Source organism: Solanum pennellii, chromosome 3, assembly GCF_001406875.1.
Source record: "Solanum pennellii chromosome 3, SPENNV200".
Taxonomy (NCBI): Eukaryota; Viridiplantae; Streptophyta; class Magnoliopsida; order Solanales; family Solanaceae; genus Solanum; species Solanum pennellii.
Window position 1 is genome coordinate 56,324,270 of NC_028639.1, and position 12,989 is coordinate 56,337,258.

Sequence of the window (12,989 nt, forward strand, 5' to 3'; positions counted from 1 at the left end):
TATATATATATATATATATATATATATATATATATATATATATAAAGTTAGGGGTATTATTCTTTTAATTTTTAAAAAATTTTAAATTTTAGAACAAATATTAAATTTTTTTTTATAGTATTTGAAAACTTTGGGATATTTGAAAAAATATGTTTACCAAGTAGTGGCAAGTTGGTATAACCAGGCACCATTTTTTCAAGTTCTTCCCAAATATATTAATGGTCAAACGGATCCTAAATATTTAGACTTTTCTCCCGCCTTCTCATCAATTAAGATAGAAATTTGAAATGATGGAAATTCACCTTTCATCATGTATCTCCATCTCAAAGTCTCTTTATTTTACTATGCATTTTCTTTATTTGGAGAATAAAATTGAAAATGTCTTTTCCAGACTCTCTCTATTTCACCACTAATCTCTAATTATATAGAGTTGAATACTAGTTCTCCGAATCAACCGCAAACATTAATTATAGCTTTGAAGAGAGGCAAGGCAATAAACAATTCATGGTTTTGTGAAATCACCAAAAATAGCACAATTAACACATCGTGAAATGGAGATGAATTTATCAAGAACACATAAAAACTCCAATCGAATCAAAGGCGAATTGGAAGTCATATGCGGAAAAATCAATTTACACGCGGCACTTCACTTAAGCTGAAAGTTGGTCATAAAGGTAAGGTAGTACAGGTATGGAGGACCACTGAAACTTGTTATCCATTCTTGAGATTTGAAAGAAAAATAAAGACGAGAAAAATAAATTGATTTTTTACAAACGTTACAAGGGAGATACTCGATGTATTTTGATGATTTACGATACATCGGAGATAGGACTAAGTTAAGGGAACTTGATGCTGTCATACCTGATATATACTTTTGTAAATGCAAAAGAGAAGATACAGAGAATAAATCTAGATTTTTTTGTTTTCCATCTTATTTTTTAGGCTTTGGGCTGTTCACTTTTGGATAAAACTAGCCCACTAGGTCAAATTAGAGAAAAAAGAAGTATCTATTTCATTGTTTATATAACTTACTNATCATGTGTTGGTCCTTGTGATGACAACTGCAATAAAAGAGTTCAATTTCAGGGGATATTCATGTATATATAGCTCAAAAATGATTCAAAATTTAAGAGAATTACTTACATAGTAAGCAGTGACAGTGCCAGCAGAATTTCCGTGGACAAGTTTGAGCTGCATGTCAATTTTACCAAAGAGATATTCATTCTTGGATTGAAAACCAGAGCCAGAGATTTTGTCAAGTGTGAGCGTAAGGAGGTCGCCATTGTTAAGTATTTTTGCTCTGCCATCACCCCATGTGATGTCAAATTCTTGATCAAACTTGGCCCCAATTGCAATGCCAAAAGCACTAATCATAAAACACATTACAAGTACTAATCTAGAATTAGAAGAAGAAGTCATGTTTAATTGTTAAGATTCAAAGTTTGTTGGATGAACTAGAGTTGGATAGCTAGGTGAGGTTTTATAGGGGTTTATACCACCCCCACCTCAACAATAAAGAAGTAGGTAGAGCAGAGCGTGTGGGGTTAGGCTTGAGGAAGCAAAGAGGAAGGTTCAAAGTAAAACAGAAAACAAGGAAAAAAATAAAGATTTTGAGTATACATTGAGCTGGAAACAGGATTAAAATGACGGCATCAAAGCTAAGTGACTGACAGCCCATATATTATACTCCTTACTTTCACTCCTAATTATTTGACTACTTTTAAATGTCTTAATTATTGATATAATAAATTTACTATAAGTTAATGAATAAAACAATTAAAATTTTCAATAAAATTTATTTTTTAAAAATAATTAATTGAAAATATAATAAGTAAAACTTTTTAAATTTATTTAAAAGAATGAACAAGTAGAGGGAGGGTGGATATTTCCAACCGTCAAATTATATTTACATAGCTGATAATTTTAAGAGAGATAATTGTTTATATTTGTAATTTTGCTTTAAATTATTTTTATTTTTTAAAATAATTTAAGAATAACTAAAAGGTCAAAAATATAAAGTGATAGTTCAATTTATGTACTAAATTATATTTCTTAATGGGGTGCATCCTCTCAAAAATTTAGTTAATACGAACTATAGGGAGTATAACCTAGTAATTAGATAGTATAGTAATTATAATGATTTGCTTATTTGGCATGATGTAATGATAGTGTACTTAAAAATATATTTTTTGATTGCACAAATATTATTATATAATTAAGGGAAAATGCATAAGTACCCTCCTAATTTATGTCCGAAATTTCAGAGATACACTTAAATGGAATTCTGACCCTCAAAATTGCCTAAGAAACAGGTTTATTCTATATGTTTCTTTGCAGATTACAGCAGTTACGTTTTGTGAAGCAAATAAAATAATAACACTATTTTATCGCAGAAAACCCCAACTTTTAAGGATTAAAACCACGACCTACACCTCTATAGAATTTAACTCCACTTTATTAAACTTCAAGTCTCAACAAAAGATTACAAAGTTATGTAATCTAAGGAATTATAAACTCTAATTTCTAGCTAAGAAATTATAAACTCTAATTTCTAGCTATCCAAAGATACAGAACCCCCCGATTTTATATCTTCTAATGTTCTTCAAGTTCTACAACTTGTCGAACAACTCCTACTCACAAAACTCAGATTGTAATCAAAACTCTTCATTACAATTTTACAGTTTTTCCTCACAAATTGCAATATTCTCAATAAATCTCAAACCACTTGATCGTGTTTTGATCTTTTCTCTATATAAGTGCGCAATTTTTCTCAAGCGAAACTATCGCCTATTTATAGATTTGGAATTGAATCAAAAACCTATTTCAACTAGAAATCCTACTACATATAGGACTCCTCTTTTATGTAAAACTTAGTTCAACTTGAACTTGTCTTCGCCGCATCTTCAACTTCTTATCTGAATCAACATTGTGTTTGCCTCTAAAAACCTTGTTAAGTTCAACATGGATTCTTTATCATTGTTTGTCTTTGCCGCAACCGCTTCTTCATTCTTCTTAAACTTATGCTGTCGTCTCAAGGAAAACTTATACTTAGTTTTCCTTAAATAAGTTGCCAGGAAAACTTACAATCAATTTTCCTTAATTAAATAAGAAAATCTTCCACAAAATTTTCTTAATTAAATAAGAAAAACCTTCCACAAAATTTTCCTTACATATTGTCATAAAAGTTTCCTTAATTAAATAAGAAAACATTATTGAACGCTATTTCCTTTTTCAACTGGTTGCGAACTCTTTTATAAAAGGAAACTTTCTGTACTGGTTTCTTGTCAAAAAAGCAATACTTCTACAGCTTTATATCTTCTAATTCGCGAGGTTGACTTTCTCCTTATCCACGTCGGATTCGGTCTGTAAGAAACATGTCAAACAAGCCGTTTCTTTCATCTGTTCCTGTATTTGTCAATTATCAAAATCTTTCTCATTTTAACAAATTTCCCCTTTTTGATGATGACAAACTTACATTACGAACACAATAAATAAGACACACATCTTCCCTTTTTTGCCATGCTATTGCTACAGCTTCTTAACTTTGTCATACTTCAAAACAACGAGAATTTAACACACTTACACTATACTAAAGTCCTATTACCACCCTGAACTTATTTCATAAATAATTTTTTACCCCTTTTTAGCCTACGTGACACTAGCTTTAAAAAAAATGTCAACACGCGGTGGGCCCACAAGATAGTGTCACATATGTCTAAAGGAGAGAAAATTATTTATAAAATAAATGCAGGGGGGTACTTGTGCATATTCCCTATAATTAATTATGAGCTAGTGTTCGACTCCAAATTTTCAAATATGCTTGGCAAATTATTTTTAGGTGAAGTTTCACCATGTGTTTGACCATAAATTTTGAGAGAATAATTTAACTATTTCAAAAAATATAATTTATACCCATAACTCAAAAGAAAACCTATAATTTTGTATTATCATTTTAAAATGAACATAATCGTTACAATATACCCCTATAACATAATTGATAAGAAAAACAACAAAGAAGTGTGCATGAGCAGAACCAAGAAAGAGGAGATTCAGAGAAGTAAAATCTAGAAAATGCACAAAAAGAAAATAAAATAAAACAAACCAAACAAAAGAGATGATTCATAAAAGTACAATGAACAATGAACAAACAATTGCATAAAAAGAAAACAAATCGATCAAAACAACAAAGGAAAAACGAAAAACCTACCAATTTGAAGCTTCAAAATTCTGAGGTGTAGAATTTAGCTGAGAAGGCGATGGTTCACTTTATATTCGTATGATTTTTGTATAAATCTAAAGATAAACATGCAAAATTAATACAAAACCCTCCACCACGTGTTGAACAATCAATAAAAGAGGAACAAAAAGAGTCATGATACTTGTAAAAGGTATTAAGAGCAATACCTTAATTGCACATTTAAACTGGTCACTAATTAAGAATTAATTATAACCCATTAATAACAATTTCTTTTTTTCTCAATCTTGTTATAAGTTGTTAATGGCCTAATTTGACAGGTAAAATACTAGTTTTTTTTTATAGTATTTGAAAACTTGGGATATTTGAAAAAATATGTTTACCAAGTAGTGGCAAGTTGGTATAACCAAGCACAGTGGCGGATTCAAAATTTAAAGGTTGTGGGTGCTCACTTCCAGGTGTAAAATTCGCTGGAAAAATTTTGAAAAAAGAAATGCTACTGGCGGGATTCGAACACTCGCCAGTGGCTTCGCGCGCCTCTTATTGTAGAGGTTTAAACTAGCTCACCCACAGCTGGTTTTGTTCTATGAGTGCTCATTTAAATTATAATAATATATGTATCATATTTTCTATATATATATACAAAAAAAATCGGAAATCAATGGGTGCTCGAGCACCCGCGTCTGGCTTACTGGATCCGCCCCTGACCAAGCACCATTTTTTCAAGTTCTTCGCAAATATATTAATGGTCAAAAGGATCCTAAATATTTAAACTTTTCTCACGCTTTCTCATCAATTAAGATAGAAATCTGAAATGATGCAAATTCACCTTTCATTATGAATCTCCATCTCAAAGCCTCTTTATTTTACTACGTATTTTTTTTATTTGGAAAATAAAATTAAGAGTGTTTTCTCCAGACTCTCTCTATTTCACCACTAATCTCTAATTATATAGAGTTGAATACTAGCTCTCCAAATCAACCACAAACATTAGTTATAACTTTGAAGAGAGGCAAGGGAATAAACAATTCATGGTTTTGTGAAAGAACCAAAAATAACACAATTAACACATCGTGAAATGGAGATGAATTTATAAACAACACATAAAAACTCCAATCGAATCAAAGGCGAATTGGAAGTCATATGCGGAAAAATCAATTTACACGCGGCACTTCACTTAAGCTGAAAGTTGGTCATAAAGGTAAGGTAGTACATGTATGGAGGACCACTGAAACTTGTTATTCATTCTTGAGATTTGAAAGTAAAAAATAAACACGATTTTAATTGCGATCGATTTTTTACAAACGTTACAAGGGAGATACTCGATGTATTTTGATGATTTACGATACATCGGAGATAGGACTAAGTTAAGGGAACTTGATGCTGTCATACCTGATATATACTTTTGTAAATGCAAAAGAGAAGATACAGAGAATAAATCTAGATTTTTTTGTTTTCCATCTTACTTTTTAGGCTTTGGGCTGTTCACTTTTGGATAAAACTAGCCCACTAGGTCAAATTAGAGAAAAAAAAGTATCTATTTCATTGTTTATAAAACTTAGTACAAAACTAAGATGTTTCTAATCCTCAATAATTATTGCATCTTCTACTGATGGGTACAAAACAATAAAAGAATCATTACAATAGTTCTAGATATAAAAAATAATACACTATTTTTTCATTATTAATGCTCAGTTATTCTGAACACAATCTGCTGGAAATCCCTGTGGAAATCGCTTTGAATCAGTGCAGTAATCATAAACCATGTAATTCTTCTGCACCCATTTGAGCCTCTCTTGGCTTGTGTTATCTAACTCTTCATTCAACCATGAATTGCTAGTTGAAGTTGCAGAATTGGAACTGCAAGAAGATGAAGAAGTGGGAATACAAGCATTAGCACTGAAGTTTCTGTAAGAAGCACTAAAGGGTGCTTGGCTCCAATCAGTCTTAACAAGTCCTCCTCTTGTAGCCCAATCATCAGCATTCCAAAGACTCGAATATATCCTCATTGGTTGGTTCTTTGGATATGAAACTCCAATCGATTCACTATTCTTGTATTCTCTAATTGGCGTTCCGTCCACATAAAATCTGTTTCAACCATAAAAATAAGAGAACCCCAAATCAAGATTTATCCCAAAAGAAAATGTTAGATTTGAAAAAAGTTTGAATGTTTAGCTACTTACATGATGCGTTGTGGATTCCAAGTGATGGAGTAAGTGTGGAAATCAGCAGTAGGGTCAAACCAAAGATGAAATTGTTGTTCTCTGTTTCCTTTGCCTTGACTAAATACATTAGTATGGAGAGTATAAGGATCACCACTTAAATTTCCCAAGAATTCAAAATCTATCTCATCATGTGTTGCTCCTTGTGATGACAACTGCAATAAAAGAGTTCAATTTCAGGGGATATTCATGTATATATAGCACAAAAATGATTCAGAAATTAAGGGAATTACTTACATAGTAAGCAGTGACAGTGCCAGCAGAATTTCCGGGGACAAGTTTGAGCTGCATGTCAATTTTACCAAACAGATATTCGTTCTTGGATTGAAAACCAGAGCCAGAGATTTTGTCAAGTGTGAGAGTAAGGAGGTCGCCATTGTTAAGTATTTTTGCTCTGCCGTCACCCCATGTGATGTCGAATTCTTGATCAAACTTGGCCCCAATTGCAATGCCAAAAGCACTAATCATAAAACACATTACAAGTACTAACTTAGAATAAGAAGAAGAAGTCATGTTTAATTGTTAAGATTTTAAAGTTTGTTGGATGAATTAGAGTTGGATAGTTATATGGGGTTTTATAAGGGTTTATACCACCCCCACCTCAACAATAAAGAAGTAGGTAGAGCAGAGCGTGTGGGGTTAGGCTTGAGGAAGCAAAGAGGAAGGTTCAAAGTAAAACAGAAAACAAGGAAAAAAATAAAGATTTTGAGTATATATTGAGCTGGAAACAGGATTAAAATGACGGCATCAAAGCTAAGTGACATACAGCCCATATATTATACTCATTATTTCACTCCTAATTATTTGGCTACTTTTAAATGTGTTAATTATTGATATAACAAATTTACTTTAAGTGAATGAATAAAACAATTAAAATTTTCAATAAATTTTATCTTTTTTAAAATAATTAATCGAAAATATAATAAGTAAAACTTTTTAAATTTATTTTAAAAAATGAACAAGTAGATGGAGGGTGGATATTTCCAACCGTCAAATTATATTTACATAGCTATAATTTTAAGAGAGATAATTGTTTATATTTGTAATTTTGCTGTAAATTATTTTTGTTTTTTAAAATAATTTAAAAATAACTAAAAGGTCAAAAATATTAAGTGATAGTTCAATTCATGTCCTAAATTATATTTCTTAATGGGGTGCATCCTCTCAAAAATTTAGTTAGTACGAACTAAAGGGAGTATAACCTAGTAATTAGATAGTATAGTAATTATAATTGCTTATTTGGCATGATGTAATGATAGTGTACTTAAAAATATATGTTTTGATTGCACAAATATAATTATATAATTAAGGGAAAATGCATAAGTACCCTCTTAATCTATGTTAGAAATTTTAGAAACACTTTGTTGGAATTCTGACCCTCAAAATTGCCTAAGGAACATGTTTATTTTATATGTTCTTTTGCAGATTATAGCAGTTACGTTTTGTGAAGCAAATAAAATAATAACGCAATATTTTTTTCGCGGAAAACCTCAACTTTTAAGGGTAAAAGTCACGACCTACACCTCTGTAGAATTTAACTCCACTTTATTAAACTTCAAGTCTCAACAAAAGATTACAAAGTTATGTAATCTAAGGAATTATAAACTCTAATTCCTACCTAAGAAATTATAAACTCTAATTTCTACCTACCCAAAGACCTAAAACCCCCGGTTTTATATCTTCTAATGTTCTATCAAGTTCTACAACTTGTCGAACAACTTCTACTCACAAAACTCATATTGTAATCAAAACTCTTAATTACAATCTTACAGTTTTTCTCACACATTGCAATATTCCTAATAAATCTCAAAACTCTCTCAAACCTCTTGATCGTGTTTTGATCTTTTCTCTATGTAAGTGCGCAATTTTTCTCAAGCGAAACTATCGCCTATTTATAGATTTGGAATTGAATCAAAAACCTATTTTAATTAGAAATCCTACTTCACGTAGGATTCCTCTTTTGTGCAGAACCTAGTTCAACTTGAATTTGTCTTCGCCGCATCTTCAACTCCTTGTCTGAATCAACATTGTCTTTGCCTCTATAAAACCTTGTTAAGTTCAACTTGGATTCTTTATCATTGTTTGTCTTTGCTGCAACCGCTTCTTCGTTCTTCTTAAACTTATGTTGTCGTCTCAAGGAAAACTTATACTTAGTTTTCCTTAAATAAGTTGTCAGGAAAACTTACAATCAATTTTCCTTAATTAAATAAGAAAACCTTCCACAAAATTTCCTTAATTAAATAAGAAAAACCTTCCACAAAATTTTCCTTATATATAGCCATAAAAGTTTCCTCAATTAAATAAGAAAACATTATTGAACGCTATTTCCTTTTTCAACTTGGTTGCGAACTCCTTTATAAAAGGAAACTTTCTGTACTGGTTGCTTGTCGAAAAAGCAATACTTCCACAGCTTTATATCTTCTAATTCGCGAGGTTGACTTTCTCTTTATCCAAGTCGGATTCAGTCTGTAAGAGACACGTCAAACAAGCCTTCTTTCATCTGTTCCTGTATTTGTCAATTATCAAAATCTCTCATTTTAACAAATTCCCCCTTTTTGATGATGACAAACAATGTATTACGAACGCAACAAATAAGACACACATCTTCCCTTTTTTACCATGTTATTGCTACAGCTTCTTAACTTTGTCATACTTCAAAACAACGAGACTTTAACATACTTACACTATACTAAAGTCATATTATCACCTAAACTTATTTTATAAATAATTTTTACCCCTTTTCAGCCTACGTGGCACTAGCTTTAAAAAATGTCAACAACACACGGTGGGCCCACAAGATAGTGTCACGTAGGTCTAAAGGGAGAGAAAAGTATTTATAAAATAAGTTCAGGGGGATACTTGTTCATTTTCCTTATAATTAATTATGAGCTAGTGTTTGACTCCAAATTTTCAAATATGCTTGGCAAATCATTTTTAGTTGAAGTTTCACCATCTGTTTGACCATAAAATTTTGAGAGAAATATTTAACTATTTCAAAAAATATAATTTATACTCATAACTAAAAAAAATCAATAATTTTGTGTTATCATTTTAAAATGAACATATTCGTTAAAATATAGCCCTATAACATAATTGATAAGAAAAACAACAAAGAAGTGTGCATGAGCAGAACCAAGAAAGAGGAGATTCAGAGAAGTAAAATCTAGAAATTGCACAAAAAAAAAAAAAAACAAACCAAACAAAAGAGATGATTCATAAAAGTACAATGAACAATGAACAAACAATTGCATAAAAAGAAAACAAATCGATCAAAATAACAAAGGGAAAACGAAAAACCTACCAATTTGAAGCTTCAAAAATTTGAGGTGTAGAAGTTAGCTGAAAGGCGATGGTTCACTTTCTATTCGTTTGATTTTTGTATAAATCTAAAGATAAACATGCAAAATTAATACAAAACCCTCCACCACGTGTTGAACAATCAATAAGAGGAACAAAAAGAGTCATGATACTTGTAAAAAGGTATTAAGAGCAATACATTTATAGCACATTTAAACTTGTCACTGATTAAGAATTAATTATAACCCATTAAATACAATTTCTTTTTTTTTCTATCTTGTTATAAGTTATTAATGGCGTAATTTGACTGATAAAATACTAGTTTTTTTTTAAACCAAGCACAGTGGTGGATCCAGGATTTAAAGGTTGTGGGTGCTCACTTCCAGGAGTAAAATTCGCTGGAAAAATTTTAAAAAAAGAAATGTTACTGGCAGGATTTGAACCCTCACCTATGGCTTGGCACGCCTCTTATTCAAGAAGTTTAAACCAGCTCACCTACAGCTGCTTTTGTTTTATGGGTGCTCATTTAAATTATAATAACATATGTATCATATTTTCTATATATATACAAAAAATTTCGAAAATCAATGGGTGCTCGAGCACCCGCATCTGGCTTACTGGGTCCGCCCCTGACCAAGCACCATTTTTTCAAGTTCTTCCCAAATATATTAATGGTCAAACGGATCCTAAATATTTAGAATTTTCTCACGCCTTCTCATCAATTAAGATAGAAATATGAAATGATGCAAATTCACCTTTCATTATGAATATCCATCTCAAAGCCTCTTTATTTTACTACGTATTTTTTTTATTTGGAAAATAAAATTAAAAGTGTTTTCTCCAGACTCTCTCTATTTCACCACTAATCTCTAATTATATAGAGTTGGATACTAGCTCTCCAAATCAACCACAAACATTAGTTATAACTTTGAAGAGAGGCAAGGGAATAAACAATTCATGGTTTTGTGAAAGAACCAAAAATAGCACAATTAACACATCGTGAAATGGAGATGAATTTATCAAGAACACATAAAAACTCCAATCGAATCAAAGGCGAATTGGAAGTCATATGCGGAAAAATCAATTTACACGCGGCACTTCACTTAAGCTGAAAGTTGGTCATAAAGGTAAGGTAGTACAGGTATGGAGGACCACTGAAACTTGTTATCCATTCTTGAGATTTGAAAGTAAAAAATAAAGACGGTTAATTGCGATCGATTTTTTAGAAACGTTACAAGGGAGATACTCGACCTATTTTGATGATTTACGATAAATCGGAGATAGGAATGAGTTAAGGGAACGTGATGCTGTCATACCTGATATATACTTTTGTAAATGCAAAAGAGAAGATACAGATAATAAATCTAGATTTTTTTTGTTTTCCATCTTATTTTTTAGGCTTTGGGCTGTTCACTTTTGGATAAAACTAGCCCACTAGGTCAAATTAGAAGAAAAAAAAGTATCTATTTCATTGTTTATATAACTTAGTACAAAACTAAGATGTTTCTAATCCTCAATAATTATTGCATCTTCTACTGATGGGTACAAAACAATAAAAGAATCATTACAATAGTCTAGATATAAAAAATAATACACTATTTTCTCATTATAAATGCTCAGTTATTCTGAACACAATCTGCTGGAAATCCCTGTGGGAATCGCTTTGAATCAGAGCAGTAATCATAAACCATGTAATTCTTCTGCACCCATTTGAGCCTCTCTTGGCTTGTGTTATCTAACTCTTCATTCAACCATGAATTGCTTGTTAAAGTTGCAGAATTGGAACTGCAAGAAGATGAAGAATTGGGAATACAAGCATTAGCACTGAAGTTTCTGTAAGAAGCACTAAAGGGTGCTTGGCTCCAATCAGTCTTAACAAGTCCTCCTCTTGTAGCCCAATCATCAGCATTCCAAAGACTCGAATATATCCTCATTGGTTGGTTCTTTGGATATGAAACTCCAATCGATTCACTATTCTTGTATTCTCTAATTGGCGTTCCATCCACATAAAATCTGTTTCAACCATAAAAATAACAGAACCCCAAATCAAGATTTATCCCAAAAGAATGTGTTAGATTTGAAGAAAGTTTGAATGTTTAACTACTTACATGATGCGTTGTGGATTCCAAGTGATGGAATAAGTGTGGAAATCAGCAGTAGGGTCAAACCAAAGATGAAATTGTTGTTCTCTGTTTCCTTTGCCTTGACTAAATACATTAGTATGGAGAGTATAAGGATCACCACTTAAATTTCCCAAGAATTCAAAATCTATCTCATCATGTGTTGGTCCTTGTGATGACAACTGCAATAAAAGAGTTCAATTTCAGGGGATATTCATATATATATAGCTCAAAAATGATTCAGAAATTAAGGGAATTACTTACATAGTAAGCAGTGACAGTGCCAGCAGAATTTCCTGGGACAAGTTTGAGCTGCATGTCAATTTTACCAAAGAGATATTCATTCGTGGATTGAAAACCAGAGCCAGAGATTTTGTCAAGTGTGAGCGTAAGGAGGTCGCCATTGTTAAGTATTTTTGCTCTGCCGTCACCCCATGTGATGTCGAATTCTTGATCAAACTTGGCCCCAATTGCAATGCCAAAAGCACTAATCATAAAACACATTACAAGTACTAACTTAGGAGAAGAAGAATTCATGTTTAATTCTTAAGATTTCAAAGTTTGTTTGATGAATCAGAATTGGATAGTTATATGGGGTTTTATAAGGGTTTATACCACCCCACTTTAGTAGCCCAAGCGTGTGGGGGAAATAAGGAGGAAGGTTCAAAGTAAAACAGAAAGTAGAAGAAAAAAAAAATGAATATTGAGCTGGCGACAGGAGAAAAAAGTGACAGCCAATTTACAACTCTCACTCTTATAATTTTCATTGGAATTAGTTCAACTTTAATTTATAGATTGTGGTATTGAAGTACACACCAAACTAAATAGGCATACGCGTAATCCTAGTATTTTTCTTTTATTTGATCTGTTCTGCGCTCCTACAAATGAAGATGGAAATGAATAAGTCAAATCCAAGAACAATTAAAAAATTTATCATATTATATGTTTACACTAAATTACAACATAATACGTAATATAAATTCACCGGTTAAATATGAGAAGTAGAGCATATATACGATTCGTATTTCTATTTTACAAAATAGAGAAATTATAACATTTTTTAAAAGTACAAACATCATATGAAGTTCATCTCATAATTTTTTATCAACTTTTGCTATTCAATTGCTACAAGTGATTGTTTACCAGGAATAATGA

General features: G+C 31.5%; 1 protein-coding gene across 7 annotated transcripts in view; it reads right to left on the bottom strand.

Annotated features, from left to right (window-relative positions):
* The window catches only part of LOC107015042 (probable xyloglucan endotransglucosylase/hydrolase protein 23), an 18,100-nt gene extending 5,683 nt beyond the window's left edge, over window positions 1-12,417 (bottom strand). Inside the window, exons 1-3 of one of the 7 annotated variants that reach the window (XM_015215201.2) lie at window positions 6,655-6,980; window positions 6,379-6,572; window positions 5,715-6,283 (exon numbers count right to left, since the gene is read on the bottom strand). In XM_015215201.2, the coding sequence (XP_015070687.1) occupies window positions 5,887-6,283; window positions 6,379-6,572; window positions 6,655-6,930 (867 nt within the window). In that variant the 5' untranslated portion in view covers window positions 6,931-6,980 and the 3' untranslated portion in view covers window positions 5,715-5,886. Of the gene's footprint in view, window positions 1-1,143; window positions 1,464-5,714; window positions 6,284-6,378; window positions 6,573-6,654; window positions 6,981-11,158; window positions 11,728-11,822; window positions 12,017-12,098 lie in introns of those variants that run through there. The other 6 variants (XM_015215203.2, XM_027915717.1, XM_015215202.2 and 3 more) reach the window with 6 other exon arrangements.
* Between the last annotated feature and the right edge of the window lie 572 nt (window positions 12,418-12,989).